General features: G+C 42.6%; 1 protein-coding gene across 1 annotated transcript; it reads right to left on the bottom strand.

The window, feature by feature from the left end:
- Window positions 1–5321: 5321 nt before the first annotated feature.
- Window positions 5322–17004, bottom strand: mmp14b (matrix metallopeptidase 14b (membrane-inserted)). Its single transcript, XM_026150255.2, has 10 exons — window positions 16421–17004; window positions 9946–10094; window positions 9741–9863; window positions 9337–9644; window positions 8741–8902; window positions 8384–8544; window positions 8123–8261; window positions 7876–8026; window positions 6872–6987; window positions 5322–6760 (listed from the first exon to the last, which is right to left on the bottom strand). The coding sequence occupies exons 1-10, from the start codon at window positions 16517–16519 to the stop codon at window positions 6258–6260; spliced, it is 1911 nt and encodes a 636-aa protein (XP_026006040.1). The 5' UTR covers window positions 16520–17004; the 3' UTR covers window positions 5322–6257.
- Between the last annotated feature and the right edge of the window lie 1308 nt (window positions 17005–18312).

The following is an 18312-nucleotide window of genomic DNA, read 5'->3' as shown; positions in this document are numbered from 1 at the left end:
AATACAAGACGATTCCGTTTTTTACGGGACGGTTGGCAACTCTAATAATTAACCGTATGAACAAAATAAAGTTCAACATCATTAACTTCATAGCACCCACCCAGCTGTATAGAAAGTCCGTCATGCGAGCTAGCACGCAGTACGAAAAAGTCAGCATAATGAAAATAAACTCCGCCTAAACTTGGTTCATATCTGACCCAGATGGACTGCAGGTCATAACTTCTTACCTGAAGTTCAGTTCACCTGACACTCTCGGACCAGCGGCCGCTTCGGGTCTCTCCTCTTGCCTCCCTTTTCCTTCATCCACCTGCTGGCTTCCACCACTTGCTAATGTTACTGAATCTGTGGAAGCTCCGCGATAGCCACCACACGAAGTAACGAATAACGCGCCTATCTAAATCCCAGTAACGAGTAACGTGTTCCTGGTTTTGGCAAAATAACTAGTTACCGTGCTCATTACCACAATAATAACGTAGTTACTGTAATGCGTTACTTAATAACGCGTTAGTCCCAACACTGGTGGTACGCAGGTGGCGGAAGCAAGAAGAATGAGCTGAGTAAAGTTTGACTTATCTGACTGTTTGGTTTCGCTTAATGCGCCTTATAATCTGAAAAATACAGTACCTGTAAACTGTGGGGAGACATTTATTTTAAGTCTACGGTTTACATTCACTCTTGTACTGTTGATAGAAAATACTGATTGATTAAACACACTTTAATATTACCTCTCCACTGAAAGCTTATACAGTAACCAGTGTATGGATCTGTCCAGAAAACTGGCATCACCAAACTGAGCTGAACATCTTTACTTCATCCACAACCTGTCTGCTGGAATGGAGTACTATACCCTAAAAAAATCCTATTTTACTGCCATTTTAGGCCATCAGCAGCTAAGCCACTGAATGTTGCTTTAACCTAAGTTGAACAGAGATCTCTGAGTTTAAGTCGTGGCTTCATAACTTTAGCCAGCAGATCTGAAGTGAAGTGGCTGGACTGTGCAGTGTCCACATATGTAGAGATGACTCAAAACAATGTTTCTACAGCTGTGGGTCTTTTGCAAAGCTGCTAACAGCAGCTGGAGGACCACAGTAGAGGTCGGGTCACTGGTAAAACCCTGTCAGCTGAGTGAGTCCGCTCTTACCGGTGTTTAACAGGCAGTAAGAACAATATGTTTTCGCTCTGTAAGCAGTCCCCCTGACTGCCCTTCTCCTCCCCTCGTCACTGTAACCACATAAGGTATTCGTATCCACCGCTGTTAGGATCTTGGCACAAAGAAATGCCAGGCTCCCCTTTCAAAGGCGATGTCTGATGTGGCCTCTCTGATCTCTGCGTGATTCACTGACTCTTCTCAAAGAGCATTTCTTGCTTTTTTATCCCGTTCCCCTGGTTTCCTCATCCTTACTGTCTTTTGCACGTGTGTACTTGCTGATGGCAGTTTCCTTGTATTCTTTATTGACAGGAAGCTGACCCCGGCCACCTCATATCATGCGAGAAGAGGTTTGTGAGAGTTTTAACACTCCTTGAAGAACAAAATTCCCTCAGTATAGATCCACACAACCCTTCCCCCTCCTCTTCAAGTCCTTACCTCCTTTCAGCCCCCTCCTCTTCTGTACGATGACATGTACTGTATATGCTTATGGAAACCAGATGTGGCCTGTTGTGATGGAGGAGGCAGTGAGTTAAAAAAAACTAAGCATGAGTTTGTATGCTAGTTCATTAGCACGCTGCAGGAGATGTGGGAGACTGAGGAAGAATAAGGAGTTGTGGTTGTTTTGCTGCTTCACTTTGGTGATTTAAAGAGCTCAGATAGCAAATGTATGCACATTTGAGTGTCATGGGAAAGTGTGTGTGTGTGTGTTTGGGGGGGGGGGGGGGGGGGTGTCCTTGTGGCTATAGCTGGGTCGGGGCGAGGGTAGTCTGGTTTTGTAGAGCCTGAATCAGCATCTTCTATGATGTAGGTGTTTTCCTGCAGTGCTTGGGAAAACCACGCCACATGAGAATAAGAAGTGCATTAAAATGTTGATTATTCAACTTCCTTTTTTTCACTCATACAGCACCTCACTCTGACATAAAAAAACAGAAAGTCCGGAGTGACTTGAACCACCCATTTCAAAGTGCAGATGTTGTGATAAGTGTAATACAAACAGACGTGTTGAAGCACCGATGGGCCAGAGTCTGGCAAAACTGCGCGATCAAGTAAACGAAGATCGTTAAAGCGAATGCCTGACGCAACGCCAAAATATGTTTAAAGGGAAGTTTTTTCCATGCATAGCTCCATGTGTAGCTAAATGGAATATTAATATGGAGTTGAAATGGGAAAAAAAGAAGCATAAGGTATTAATCTCTCTTCCCGTACGCCACAAATAAACTGTGTGCACGACCGCTTGGGAATACTGCGGAGCGCCTTATTTAAAGGTCAACATATTTTGTGTGATAAAACTATACAAGAAAGCAATTGAATGGAAAGCAAAGATAACAGCACCAAGGGACGTTTTTAGCACATTTTTGGCCAGAAGCACACAGGTTTAGTAGATAACCTCAACAATGACTGCTCTCTATTCACACTATTTCAGCTGGATTGAATGGGACTGGTACTGAACAGGCATGGCTTTAAAACTAAAGAAGCTGCTCGACTGAGGTGCTCTGTCTGCATTTGCCTACATGCAACTCAATAAAGCTTGGAGTTGGCCTAAACTTAGACTAGACCTCTGTTACATTCTGGCAGCCACAGGCATCTTCCAAACAATAAAATTGTTTTCTAACATCCCAGGCACACAGGCTGGTGACCATCTGGCAACCGCTGGTTTCTAGGGAAAAATAAGTATTCCCCAGCGAGTCTGCAAAAGCTTGGTGGCAGTCGCAAGGTGAAGCTGATCTTAAAGAAGTGTACGATGCTGCGTGCAAAAACCTCCGTCCATTTGCTGCAGACCTGTTATGCACATTTTTCCTGGTATCGGGTCACAGTGGGGTCTTTAGCCCTACGTGACTGAGGCCTATAAGATGCAGGGAGATTACATAATAGGAAATGCAGGATGTTTTATTCTTAGACGAGTTTTGGCGAAGGACGTGGTGATCAGAAGCGACGCGATTGCCACCATGTGTCTGTTTGTGTAATCCTTGTGTGTTTGTGTGCGAATAAGAGAAGTGCAGCATGTGACTGAGCTTCAACTGATGCAAATGAAAACCATGTGTAACCTATATAGACACTCACCAGCTGCCACCTTTCTGCCCACATCCTTGTTACCAGGCAGAATGCTGTTGCTCATCGTTCTTTGTCATTCAGCGGGGAACTCGCAATTATGGTGTAATGGCTATTATGGAACACAATAGGTCCAAGCAGGACTTCCCCTCTTTGGGAGTTTTTCTGCATTCATCAGCCTACAGGCCACACAGCTGACAGAAGGACAGGAAGTGTCCAGCTCAGAGAAATATAAAACATAAAGCCAGCTTGTTATTGAAACCTGCTGACTTAAAAACTTGATTGAATTAAAGAAGGAGATTAAAATAGTACATGGCATGGGGGGGTGGATAGAAGAATTTGTCAATCAGCCTTTAAAAAAAAGACAAAGTGGAATCAGATGCAGGAATTACCTTTGCATTTATATGGGTGAAATGTGAGCACTGGAGGATGGGAGAAGGCTGGAAGAGGCCGGGGCATTGTGGTGTGGTCTTTTGTTGGGCTTTGTGAAGTCATTTTGCAGACAGTGAAGAAAAGCTCTCCGGTTACACACACAGAAAAGAGGACTGTGGGGAAGAATTATGCTGAAGCATTTCTTTTCTCTTGCAGTCTGCAGTGTCAGCTGGGTAAAGAGAGAAAACATCAAATGTTGACCCACAGCTCAGGGTCTGACTTGTGAAGAGGACCCCAGAGATAAGCAGAGCAAGTAAAACAGTGTGTATAAAGATATTACACTAAAAATCCATTAGAGGAAACTAATCTTAAACACAAACAAACAAACAAATAACACTTTTTCATGTTTATTGTGTTTTTAATGTCTTTCACCTAGATAAAGTTAAATTAAAATGAATGAAACACATCCTAAAAAAGAAAAAATCCCATCCCCCATTCCCTCATTGCCGTGTCCTGCTGTGTGTCTGGCTCACATGATGCAGTTGGAATTCCAGATGTTGTGCATGGAATTCTGCTCCATATCTGGCTTCCAAATGTGACTTAACCATCCTCACTCCTCCTTCATCTCCTCCCACAGCAATCCTCGTGACTTCTCTCTTAAGCTCCAAGTCTTCAAAACACTGCAGCGAGAAGTGGAGAAGAATGGGCGCCCAGAATCTCTTAAACACAATAGGAACAGAGCAAAAGTGCACAAAACCCCGTCGGTGTTATCATAGCAAATCATAGAAGCGCTGCCTTCCCGGCTTCCACCCTCACCCACTCTTGTTCTGTTGCAGTCAGTCGTCTTTACGGCATGTCTCGTGTCTGTATGCCAGTTGTTCATTAGTGGAATCATTAAGGAGTGGGGAGACGCCTAGGCTTGGTGTTTGAGCGTTTATTGGCTCGTGTTGGACGGGGGTGCACACAAACACAGTGGATAACACACAAGTACAGGCATTTACAGTTTTTCAGAACATGCACGAGTGCTTGTTTGTGCCAATGTGTTTGTCAGGACCTACATTAATCAAATTGTGAAACTACTTTTCCAACTTCAAAGTCTTGATAATAGTTTGATAGTTTGGGGGACTTTGCACGCTTTCCCTTGTCATCTTATACTTGCAGAGGCTATGTGGTCCTCATAAGAATAGAAATATACCCAAGAACACACACGCATGCACACCCTCTCCCTCTAGCTATATAGTTAAGATATGTTTTCCTGCTGTGCAGCAACGGGTTTATACAGTCATCTTCATCTCTGTTTCTACTTAAGCTCTGGATCCAGTCCGTGTTTTCCAACCCAGTTTCTGGCTTGCCAGTTTCCGAGCCCCAGTAAAGCAGAGCAGAGTGGTGCGGTCGGGGAACAAGAAACCTGGAGGTCCGGGGAGACTGGGGAAGGCCAGATGTAAAACAGCAACGACCAATATGATCAGTAAAGGTGAACAAGGCAGGCGAGAGAAAGATTTTATCAAAGTTGATCAAAGACTAAGTGAAGATCAAAGCACATGAAGCCTTTTGAAATTACTTTATTTTTGTACGAAAAGCTTATAAGTGAGTACACACACACACAGTTCTGATTGAGAAGGCTAGATGGTCATCATTATCACTGTCACTAATGTTATTATTATTATTGTTGTTAATCTAACCCCTGACTAGCAATGTAGCACCATGATTCGAAAAACTGTACAAAAGTAAGTACGATGACAAAAAGGAGTCATTTTCAGGTCTTCAATTTATTTTCATTTGAGATGGATTCAAGGTATAAAAAAAAAAAACAATCAAGTTTCAAGAATACATAACCCCATTTCCCCATTCACTGTTCCCACATGTATAAAATTAAGGCCACTTTCAAAACTGTATGTCACTGTCCAGCAGGACTTTTTAATGACAATATACAAAAAAAAAACATTCTTTACATGGTGGACGACAACAACAATAATAGTAATAGTCATAATAGTAATGACAACATCATTTATAATAATAACAATAAAGACATTTAAAAAAAAAAAGAAAATACACTGTTGCATTTACTGCTTTACTCTGATAGGAGTGTATCTCATGCTTCATAAGGATGCAAGCTAATGTTTCCCTTTTATTGTCCCTGCTGGCTCCTGAAATGTTGCTTTACTGGAAGATTAAGAAACACAGATGACTGTGCCGCCGTGGTTTCCAGGATTTTGTGTTTAAGTGAGGGTGTGCAAATTAAAAAAAAAAAGGGCACTTGGCCGAGCGATGAAACAACGGCGTCTGCTTACGCACAGAAACATGCTGAAATGGATGTCATGAAGACGCAGGTTCGAAGTGGAAAATTCACGAGAACACAAACACTGACCACTGACAAAAACTAAAAATATGACATTGAAAAAGGCTAAAACAAACAGCAATGAGCTGGCGTCAGTAACCGCGAGAAGAGAGGCAGAGTCAGAAAGGAGAAAATTGGAAAGAGCTGAGTGGTTGAGAGATAGAGTCAAAGGAATCTGGAAGTGGTAAGAAGAGTTGAAAATGCAAGTCTGACAGTTTTCCTTCGGCTCTTTCTCCTGTTCCGTCTCTTTCTGTCCTGCTCCCTTATCTGCGTCGAACGTTCTCCACCGCGTTTTCTTCTTCTTCTCTCGCCTTCTTTCTCTCCTCTCTTCTGCCCCTCCATCTCTAACTACACCTTGTCCAATAGAGATCGTTGGCAGTAGAGGAGTCGGCGGGGGGTACCGTAACGACGGAAAAACAGCAAGGCTGCCAACGTTGCGATCACACACACTACCAGAAACAGCGGCACAACAAACGCCGCTGCCCCGCTGCCACTATCTGTCTCAATAACTTTCACATCAATTTCCTCCTCCCTCTCAATCACCTTCTCCCTCTCTCTATCCTTCTCTCTATCTCTAGTTCTGTCTCTGTCTTCCCTCTCTCTCTCCCTCTCTCTCTCCCTCTCTCTCTCCCTCTCTCTCTCCCTCTCTCGCTCCCTCTCTCTCTCCCTTTCCTTCTCCCTTTCCTTGTCCTTGTCATGTCCACCTCCGCCTCTTCCTCCATCTGTCTTGGGGTCTTCATTGGGGCAGCCCATCCAGTCACGAAGGGCTGATTTGGGATATCCAGGCTCCACTCGCATCACCTGGTTGTTGAACTTCCAGTATTTGTTGGCTTTGTAGAAGTAGGTGTACGCTGAAGGGTGGAAGAAAGACGTGTAAGTAAAAAACAACATGTACCAATAACTATCCAGTCACAGTAAGATGTGATGAATAATCTAGATAATCTGACACATGCCACCCTTACCTTGATCTTTGCTCATGAAGGCTGACTTGATGTTATCAGGAACGCCCTGCCACACGCTAATAGATTTCGGATAGCCATCGTCAACTGTCTGGGACGCTTCATTGAAACGGTAATAGCTAAACAGGAAACGAGAGGAGAAAAAAAAGAGATATGGTGAACTGATGATTCGGCCAGAGCTAGAAACTCTCCTCTTTACCCACATAAACAGTTGTGGATGGACTCTGGTTTTTCCTAAAAGACCTGACATTACACTTATCTTGGACTTGTCTCAAACTAAATACACGACTCGGTTGGAGTTGAGAACAGACATAGACTTGGGTTTAGTTTTGGATAGCTTTAAACTAGTTCAATTAAATTGAACCTGCCACAGATTACTCAGAACTTGAGTTTTCTTTGCTTTAAATGGTTCAGAACTTGGTGTTGATAGACCTGTTTGTGCCTACAGGACTTGAAGCTAGGCATTAGTCTTCAAACTGGTGTAGACCATTTGTAGTTGACTTGTGTAGAGTGACTTGACTTAACTTAAGAACTGTCCTTACAGACCTTAACTAACTTTCTTGACTTGCTTTCTAATGTAAAAACTGCACAGCCACAGTCAGTGTTGTCTCTGCAGACACTGCCGCTCAACTACCACGAACTCTTCTAGAACCAAAACGACCGCGAGCTGAGGTCTTAGGAAAAGTGCAGTAACTATAGTAACTATAGTAGCTATATTCACTTTATAATCCGACTGCTACAATTCAACTGCCACATGTCATCCACTTTTTATACCCATGGAAAAGCTCAGCAACCGTAACAGTTCCCTCAAGGTGAATTTTCTTGTTTAACTGAGAGGCAGATTTGGATTGGATGGTAAGTGTTTGAGTTTACATGTTTTAACCTCATATGGTCAAAACATATATTTTACTGGCGGTGATGTCAGGGGGAGTTTCCTTGTAATCACCTACTTTTGAAACTTCTGCATATGATAAACACACGCACACACAAAACGGACAATGACTAACTTGTTTCCTCTGAAGAAATATGTCTGTCCAGTGGGGGTGTAGTAGAGAGCAGCGTCTATTCGATCTTTGGGAAGCCCTGTGCCCATCTCTTTAAGACTCCTGGGGTAGCCAGAGTCAAGAATTGATTCGGTGAACACCCAGTACCTGTCTCCTGTAGAGCAATAAAACCGAGGACCCGAGAGAAGTTTTTTTAATTTCATAATAATAGTAAAATAATTTCTTTGCAATATGTTAAAGCCAGACTTACCTTTAAAGAAAGCAAATTTCCCATCATCCCTTTCAAATGCAGCATTAATATGAGTGGGCAAGCCCCTCCAAAAGTGACCAATTGGCATTGGGTATCCATCCAACACGTGGTTATTACGCACCCGCCAAAACCACTTATCCTGATAGGGGGAAAAAAAGAAAGAAAATTCTCAGAAACTTACAAGATGACATAGACAACAAGATAACAATCTATAAATGATATCGCTATAAATGGCCCAAACTTTCTCCAGCAGCTTTTTACCTTGAACACAAACATTTCTCCCCTGAGGATGGCGATGGTGTCAAAGTGCCCATCGCAGATGTTGGGGCCGAAGTGAGGCTTGTCAGGTGAATGTGGGGGATCGGGGGGGTTGTAAGGTGAACGCGGTGTTACAGGTGGGGGCTGTGGACCTGAGCCTGACCCTTTGTGAGTAAGGACATCGAACATTTCTTTAAACAGCAAAGCCTTAACTTAAAAGCAGCAAAATAATCTGTTTTTATCCATCTTTGGATGGATAAAAACAGAAATTACTCATGCTGTAATTTACAATGTAATTTTTCGGGTTAGTCTTTAATCCCTAGTGTAGAATGATAATGATTAATTGTGATTTGTACAAACCATAAAGCTGCTGTATGCCTCTGCGGTCATCATCTGGGAGCTGGAAGTTCTCAGTGTCCATCCACTGGTAGAACGGAGCCATGATGGCTGAGGGGTCGTTAGAGTGCTCGAGACCCATGGCGTGACCAAGTTCATGCACAGCAACGAGGAAAATATCATTCCCTGAAACAACATCAACAAGAAAAATTACAGCAACTTTTTAAAAATTAGGCCAAAGTGTTAGACATAAAGTGGGAGGATTTTGAGACAGAGTCCTAAAGGAGAATGAGGAAAAAGTGCTGTTTCCTTATTTTCAAGTGACTCAGAAGCACACAACTAGACACCAAGTAGTTAAAAATAAAATCATCAGCAGCTCATGTGAAGATGTGTTAGACTCGAGGAGCTGACGCTGCAGTTTGTGTCTGCTGCATTTTCGCACACAGGTATTCACTGCCTGAAGTGCACAAGCACAAGCTGGGGCCTGTCGCGGCTTAGGTTTTGCTTTTGACAGCAAAACAGAGTCAGAGAGGTCCCCTCCCAACATTTAAGTTTTTCTTGTGTCAGGTTTTGGGGAATTAGTCATCTATTGAAATTTCAGTTTCAACATGAAACTTTACCTAACAGGTCCCGGTTTCCAACTGTCCACGGCTCAGCCGAATCAAAGTGAGTGTCTCCACCGATGCCAATGCCAGGAAAATAGGCGTGTGCCAGGAATCCCCCCTCGCCATCAAATGGGCTGCTGTCACCGTGGAAACCCTCAGCAAAGAATATCATGATGTCAGCAAACTCCTCCACTTTGTCCCGTATGTAGCTGTAGGGAATTTCCCGGAAGCGAAGCGGGGTGACGCCCTCCCACACCTTGAAGGCCTTCCTGATGGCCTCGTAGGTCTCATACTCACCCACCTTTGGGGTGTAGTTCTGTATACTAAACAGTGTGTTAAAAAGGCGAGACAGTTAATTCCTTTTTACAGAGACATAATTGCAGGCTGCTTCATGTTTATTTCATAACTCTGTGACTTACGAGAAAGTGATCTCTGTCTTGGGCCACTTCAGGCCCTGGATGGCGTACCGCTTCCTCCTCAGGTTGCTCTTGAGCTCAGCACCAAACTTATCAGGGACACCACAGCGCGGTCGCTTCATGGCCCTGCCAGACAGTAAGACACACCGCGCTCATGACAACGTACGCTTAAATGTGCTTGAAAAAAACGACACTGCGTGATACTCACTTGACGGTGTCTGCGTCAAAGGTACCACTGACAGTGAGGCCGTAGAACCTCTGCATGGCAGCGATGGCGGAGGAGATGGAGTTTGGGGAGCGAAGGGCATGGGTTCTCAAGTCCCCTGGGGGAAGGTACCCATACTGTTGTAGCCATGACTGCAGTGGAAAACAGGATAAAAAAGGAAAACATGATGAGAAGTCTTGCACAATATAGTGAGGAAATTCCACTTTTAGCAAAGAAACAAAAATGAAAAACAGACACAAAAACACTCCGCACGTCACCTGAAAATGTTGATCATTGGTTACTCGGAATATGAGAACAGGATGTTTTCCTGCGACTGCGATGAAAACACATTCCACGCCGACAGCAAGAATAAGCTCTTAAATAACTTCTTTCTGTGTTTTTGTATCTCGTAGCCAGAGGGAGCAACATCACTTTCAAGCAACTGGCACGTCTCCATGTCGTGACTAAACACAAAAGCTATTCAACCATCAACACTGGACTCTCCAGTATGTGTGGACTGAAAGTAGAACTGGCCTGAGGAGCCAAAAAAAGCTTAAGACAAGGACGGCTCAGGTTTCATCCAAAACCCTGACACAGACACTGAATGAGGACACAGTTAAAGTTTAAAACTCATGTTAGTCTGTACCTACATCAGTTCTAGCTAAAGTCATCGAGTTTGTACAATTCATAAATGAAAGCGTTTTTTTAAAGCATTTGGAGAGCATATTATGATGGTCACCGAGTTCTCTGGTGCTCCAAATCCCTCACTCTCAGCTAAACTTGACCTTATTTTCCCCTGGAAACCCATTTGCCTGCGGTGCTGGTTTGACATTTGGACCGGTGCCGACAGCTCTGCTACGCACCTCTCCCACACAGCTTCTCCTGAACTCCTTCCCTCTCAAGCAAGAGACGAAAAATAACACTGAGGCTATTGTGAGCGTGGTGGAAACCAAGACCGCTCTGATATTCTCCTGTACAGTGACTTTGTGAGCTTGTCGTGGCACGTTCAGGAAGCGTTTTATGGTTTGGAGCTGCTAATGACTTTTGTCTTTGTTTGGCAGAGCCTGACGTGACTTTGCAGCTTAGCGGGATCTATTATTTCAACTGGATTCAGAATTATAGGCGCAGTTGCTGTAGAGTATGTGCAGAGAAGGACATTGGGAAAACAGAAGAGAAAAAGATAGGGAGTGTCCCAGGGTGAGACTCAGGCCTTGGGCAACCTCAGTCGAGGTCTCCAGTCAAGCAGTAAAGTCAGTCAGTAATTTAACTGGGAATTTCTTCCTCGTCGCATCCAAACCTCAAAGTCAAACTCTTCCCCCCACGTTCATGTCTCTGTCTTCGCCTCTTCACTCCACCCCTTCTCCTCTGCCTCATCCCTCTCTTATGGAAAACCCACAGACTTGAGGGTAAATACTCATGAACAACCACACCCTGAGCCGCTCGATTATTGTTGTTAATGCCTATCTGCTGCTGCTAATGGATGTTAAACACAGTTAAAGCTAAATAAATCAACTCGCTTATTTTAGAGTTTTCCACTGAAAATGTACAGTAAGTGAATGTGCTGACGTGGTTGTCCGACTCTGGGCTTTAGGTCAGTATTGATGCTCCTGATGTTCATTCAGCTTAACTGTTTGGCCCTGAGCTGAATGGCAACTTTGGAGGACGTTGCAAGTCTAATCTCTGCCTCTCTGTCTGTCCTAGAGAGACATGGAGGTCTACGTGTTTAGACTTTACTCCTGAATGAGCCCTTTCTCGTCTTGACTCACCCATGGAGCTCCAGTGGACACATAAAGAGTCACTGTTACAGCGCGGCTGCATGAGCGGGAAAAAGAGGAGCACAAGGAAGGAAAGATGAAGGCTAGTGGGATTTAGAGGTTGTAATTAACGGTCATAATGAAACGCCTGCAGTTTGCTGGGATAAACAAATAAAGGTTTTGCTTGTACCAGAGTCAAATACAACCATTAGCAACTTGGATAATTTGCCACAAATGTAAGAGATTTTAAGGCCTGATTTGAGCTCGAAACCATATTCTTCCAGTTCACACATTCCCTGTTTTCTTTTCTACAAAAGGCCCAATTTTGCCCTCGGCTCAGTCAAAAGACTTCTGTTGAATGACACCGAACACTTGTTTTAACTTTAAGGCTCCCACGCCCCATTCATAGGTCCCACAGGTGACTCTGACAAAGTCTTATTCACTGTCGCACCATGCTATTTTTGCCCACGGTAATAACTGGAGCAACTAAAGCAGCAGCAGGAAGAGGAAGTGGTGAGTATTTAGAGAAGAATAAGAAAGGATAGTCTAAACTAATACAGTCTTTTGATGTGAAGCAGTGGTTTCCAACTGCCCCACCCCCCCCGCCCCCCCCACACACACACACACACACATCAACTTATTTACTACCAATGATTTCAAAGCTCAAATGATATCATGTTTCCTGTTCCTTTACATGTTTGTGGAAAAACATGGAGGTGTGACAACTGACTTAGTGTTAGGCTGTCCATTTTACTAGATTTTTACTACAATTTGAGTAATGAGCAACACTTTAAACTGATGCCTGGAAGCACTTGTGTTAAATGTAGTCATCACCCCTTGATATTTACCCATGCACAGAGGGAGTAGGAAGCAAAGGAACCTTGCCAGTCCAGCACTTTGATGTAAAGCTCACTCATGTGCAGCGATTGACTTTATTGTTTAATGGAAGACCTACAAGAAGCAGACAATGTTTGCTGTGGATGTTTCTAGGCAGTGTGCTCATTTTGCATAGGATGAGGAGGAGAAGAAGAAGGCATAGTTAGTCAGTTGTTCCATTTGCTGAAGGCCAATGGAAAGAAACTCTGGTCAACAGCGATGGGAGTCCAACTGAGGCATGCTCAGTATAAAGCGGACACACAGGGCAAGAGAGCTCATCATTACATATCCACCCACTCCATCCAGAAAGCTGTGATATTCTGTCACATGTCTTAAATGTATGAAATTATGACTCCCACTTTATGTGCAACAGCAGGTTATGGCGCCCGTGTGTACTTCAGGGAGTTTATTGTGGGTAGGTAACTTTATTAACTTTTTTTTTTTCCTCTACTTTATAGGCATTTTCCTGCTATGCTCTTGGCTCAGGAGGGCATTTACAACCTCTCTGACCCCTCTGGCCAACAGCTCCTGAGCACACACAAGCAGAAACCCCTTTGGTTGTGTGTAATCCCCCAGCTGGTGTCTATTAAACAACCTCTCTCTAGCCAACACCAGAAAGAGCCGATGACACAAGAGTGGAAAAATTCATCTCTGCCAGTGTCATTTGAGGAGTCAGTCAATCCCAGGAAAAAGGAAGAATTTTATCCTAAAAAAAATTTGGCCTCTTTGTTTTAGTTACAGGAAATGACATGATGACTTTGAACATTACCTTATTTTCAGTTAACACCTTTCCCCAAGGAAAGACCACCCACTGCTGATTATTAAAACAATGGCTTCCTGGAAACGATGCACTCCTGCTAGGGCTGCACGATTTTGCATAAAATGAGAATCACGATTTTTTGGCTTAGAATTGAGATCACAATTCTCTCACGATTTTCTTTTCCAGTATAAATATGTATTGCACTTATTAACTGCACATCAACTGCTTCCTCTAAACGACTAACAAGACTAGTCCAGCATGGGACTAGTATCAAGTTACCTGTGTAATTGTTCTCTTTGGGAACAGAGGGAGTGTGACATCCAGTACACTCACACAGGATGTGTGCATGACAACTATGATCTTTATCCTGTCTCGTACAGTTGGACAGTTGCTTCATTTTCCGTCTTTTCCAAAAAAGATTGCATCACTCCCATCTCCACAATAGCCCCCTTTCTGGTCTGCGACAGGCTCCTCAGTGTCCTCCCTGCCTCGCTTTCATCATCTCATTTCATGACAATTTCATGACAATTAGCTACGAGCTGAAGTCATTCTTTGTACTGAATGACCTCGGCTTGCAGCCATTTCTGCAGATTCGAGCACAGGGGGGAAAAAAAAGATGTGTGTGTGTGATAGGCAGGTGGTTGCTGACACACCAAGCTGCCCACTTCCTGTCTCTACCACACGCCACAGGAAATGAATTGTGTCCACACAACCTCTATATCACAAAACAGACCCACTGACCAACACGTAACCACTGATCTAATTTTATTCATTGTCAATAAAAAAATTAATTTAAAAAATCCCGCTGACTTGTGGGTTTGTGGAGGCAGCATATGAGGTCAGATTTCCTCAACTGTACGGAGAGTTTGGTCTTATGTTAAAAAAAGAAAAGAAAAGAAAAAAAAGCACTTTTTGACCATAACTTAACTAGCGATGGAAAGGCCCGCTTCCTGCGGTGCAGACATTTCACGTTTATCATCCTCATTAACTTCCTTATTTGATTGCACACTGTTGACTGATGCTATTCGTGATGAATGTGATGACAGAAAGGGGTTTTTTGGGGGGGGTTGCATGACTTATTATTTTCCAAAGAAATAAAATAGGCAAGACATGTTCATCTAATTAATTGAAGTTCTTCACCGAAGCCCAGATGATCTGCAGCATTACTCGCTTTAATTAAAGAGGCTTATTATGCTCTTCCTTATTTATTTATTTTATCCTGTTATAGCAGTGCATACTCATATTTAACAAGGCCAAAGTTTCAAATGATGAGGTCAGTGTTTACACAGGTAATCCCAGTTGAGCAAAAGCTCAGACTGCTGTAAATACTGGGTTTCAAATCTGTTTTCTCCTCATGGTTCTTTATGATGTAATTGCCAGGGGATATCCCTAATATGGGCATTTCAGATACACAGCTCTGCCTGAAAAAGTTAGTCAATCAGAAGAAAGCTGACTGAACAGAACAGAGTCCTTGGAGCTAAAAGTGACGTTTTTTCAGCAAGCAGATGAACTGGGTGACAAATAAGATTGAGAATGTGAATTATTTTAAACTTGCAGTCGTGCAAAGTAACAATAGGAAATCAACCTTCATACTAGTATTTTGAAATTATCAGGTCAAATATCCACTTTATATCTGGCCTTTATCGTACTTGTGGTTCACACCGGTAGCTAATGCACTTTTTTATGAGAAAATTCTGCACCGTAGAGTATTGGCTGTTAAAATGTGCTGATATGAAAAAATTCCTTGAAATCTGCTTGCCTAAAAGGAGTTGACTTAACCACAAGCCCATCTTGACAAAATGTAATCAAATCTTTCCCAGAATAAGAAAATATTAATCACTTAGATTTACTGCTGCACAGCGTGCGTGTGTGGAGTGAAAGCGAAATTATGAATTATGTAGGCGACACATTGTTTACATTTTTAGCAGATGGCGCTTTGCAGTCTCTGGTCTAAATGTAGGTCAATTGAGTAACTTTGCTCCATTTTCTTCCACTGGCATAAAGCTGAGCTATAACTGCATTGGTCACAGGCAGGATACTCCAGGCGCTACTGTATGTAAAAAAATATGAATTCTTTGATGTCCTGTGTGAGCAAGACCTTGCCCTATTTTTTCTAATGGCACTGAAGGAAGCAGGTGTGTAGGAGTATCATCACAAAGTCACTTCCTGGAACATTAACACAGAAGTTCCTAACTTTGCTCTGGTTATGGGATTTGAGAGCTGCTGATTCTGCAAGAAGAACAGACCTAAACAGACAAATGAGATCAGAACAATACAGAAGAAGATGAGAAAGGAACAGATGTGAACAGCAGGGGAAAAAATCTCAGCTGTATCTGCCTTGATAGTAGCCAGCGCTGTTATTGGAAGATATTAGAAAACTTTTAGTGCTCAGTCTGTTGTATTTTTCCACAGATGAGAAAGGGTGAGATGCTGCAGAACCTCTTTCTTTCTGTAACCCCCCCTTTGGTGCTGTACTCAGACATAACTCAGGACAGATGTCAACAATTACATCTCCCCATCCCTCAGTCCGTTCCCACAAAAATTGCCTCAGTCTCTGCAGCGACCACAATACAATTGAATGCATTTCTTTTGCTCTGGCTCCGCTGCTTTTGCCCTCTCAGCATTTCTGTGTTTTCACGAGCGTTATCATCATTAAGGGCTGCTTCCTCTAACCCAGGGTCAGAGCCCATTTCCCATATCCCTGTGCCAACAACAGTCAGCTGCAGAAATTATTATCAGGATGCAAAGTTCTAAAAAAATTCTGCATAGGAGTCATAAAAAAAACAAGCTCCACACAAATTTGAAAGATGAATATAATAATAAACAAAAAAATTGCTATGTATTATTAACTCATAGATAGAAAAAGATCTCCTTAACTTTAATTATATGTCACAACTGTCTAACATTATTAACTGTTTTAACTGAGTGCATTTATTGGCGATATACATGTTCCAAGTGTACAATATCTATGCCTTTATGGAGTATTCATCCAGTTTTAATCCAGTTTATATTTATCCAACTTTAATCGTTTAATGCGCATTTAAAACTTTATGTGGTTTTAGTTCTGCATTCTGCATGTTTTCCTCACCTCTGGATTGAATTGTCGCTCCGTCGCTCCCTGCGCGCTCAGCTCCCACACCACCGCCAGCAGCAGCAGCCGGGCTACCGATTTCAGCTTAGGTGCCATCAGTCAATTCTCAAAAAATTTAACAAACGAAGATGTCCTCGGGAAGGTTGCTCGATTCTCTCTCTCTCTCTCTCTCTCTCTCTCTCTCTCTCTCTCTCTCTCTTTTGTCAGAACATTATCTGTGTGGGGGAGGGAAGCATCCCATGCGCAAAACTTTGGACTTCGCGCAAAACACACAAAAACTGTTTCCCTGTGGTTGCCAGGACGATTTAAACTAGTAGACGTGTGTCTCCAACATGTACATTCTTCTCGTGTTTTGGTGAATTGGCAAGATTACAATCGGACGTTACTTGAAACGAGAACTGTGTAAAGGGGCTCTGGAGCCGCAAGCGGTGCGTACTTTATGTCCAAATTCAGCTTGCGGTCTGCTCCCGATGTTGCAGCCGACTTTGATGGAACCGTCCTTACTCCTCCTGTCCTATCTTTCTTGTCGGTTTATTTTGACCCCCTCTCTCCTCTGCAGACGTGGTAGTTGATAGCCTACTTTAGTTGGAAAGTAAAGCGACGTGAACCACCCCCCTCCGAAATAAGCCCGCCCCTTCAGAATCAACCGGATGACCCATCGGACTTGGCACGGCTCCTCACTGGGACTAAAGCGTTAATGCGCCCTAAACTGTAGGAACCTTGTTGTTTGCAGAAGCGAGCAGCTCAATCTGTTCCAAATAAGGACAAAATGCAAAAGTTTATCTGGGAATGTATTCAAGATTTTAGTTATTTTAGTGTGATCTGTCAGTACAGTCATCTACTTCGCTTCCATATGTGATAATAACCGATCATCTATATCTGCCATCTGCCATCTCTTCAGCCAAAATCAGCCTTTTCCCTAAAACCTCGTTTCAAGCCGAAGATGGTAGACTATTATGTTGCTGCTTTTTAAGTCTTCTGATCTTTAACATATTAATTTTCGCAGATTTTTATAAAGGGTGTTCAAAAAGTGCTCAAATGCACTGTAAACATCATATAATAATTTAGCTACACGAAGCAGCAAACTGTGCTAAAAAAAGGGGGGAATTGCGCCCTCCAGTGCGCTACTTGTACACATCCAAATGTGTGCCTTTTGTCTTGCATGCTTCTCATTTCTTTTTCTTTGTCCTCTGTGAGTGTTGCATTTGTTTCCTTTCATAACTGCAGTCTTGTTTAGTGTGCATGTGTTAAATTCCTCTGTTTTTTCTTGGCGTTCATATAAGATACAATAATTAAACAGGAGCACTCCGATGGATTAAGGGCTTTACTAAAACGTTGATGTTTTAGGCTGATGTCAGCACTGGTAATATGGAAATCCCCAATAATGCCATCTGTATTGTTTCACAGATCATTTGTGCTGATGTCAGTATTTTTAATATAAATCGCATATAAAGCATTTTGTGTCATTGTAAAACGTGTAACATTGTGCTGTAAATATAAAGTTTTAAAGAGCTCAAACAAAGAAAGTGCTTGTAGTTAATATATTGCTTTAAAGTTTGGAAATGATCCTATGGAAACTGAAGTGTTTTCCTAATTCATGTGACCCTGACCTTTGACCTATGACCATGAAGCATTACATACTAAAATGGTGTATTTTGTTATCTTTTTCCTCATGACTGACGCAGAACTGGCTGAAATCTTTGGCTTCTAAAAGCTGTAAAGACCTGAAATTTTATGATATAGTGCATGAAACATTATGGCGTCACTGTGACGTTGTAGGAATTGAAAAAATATAAAGTGTGTTGTACAGCTCTATCCATGCCCTTTCATATCGTATATTACTCAATATGGATTCTTGAAATTTATTTTCAAGGTTAACTTTGACCTTG

Source organism: Astatotilapia calliptera, chromosome 18, assembly GCF_964374335.1.
Source record: "Astatotilapia calliptera chromosome 18, fAstCal68.1, whole genome shotgun sequence".
Taxonomy (NCBI): domain Eukaryota; kingdom Metazoa; phylum Chordata; class Actinopteri; order Cichliformes; family Cichlidae; genus Astatotilapia; species Astatotilapia calliptera.
This window is presented reverse-complemented; position numbering and strand designations above follow the sequence as displayed.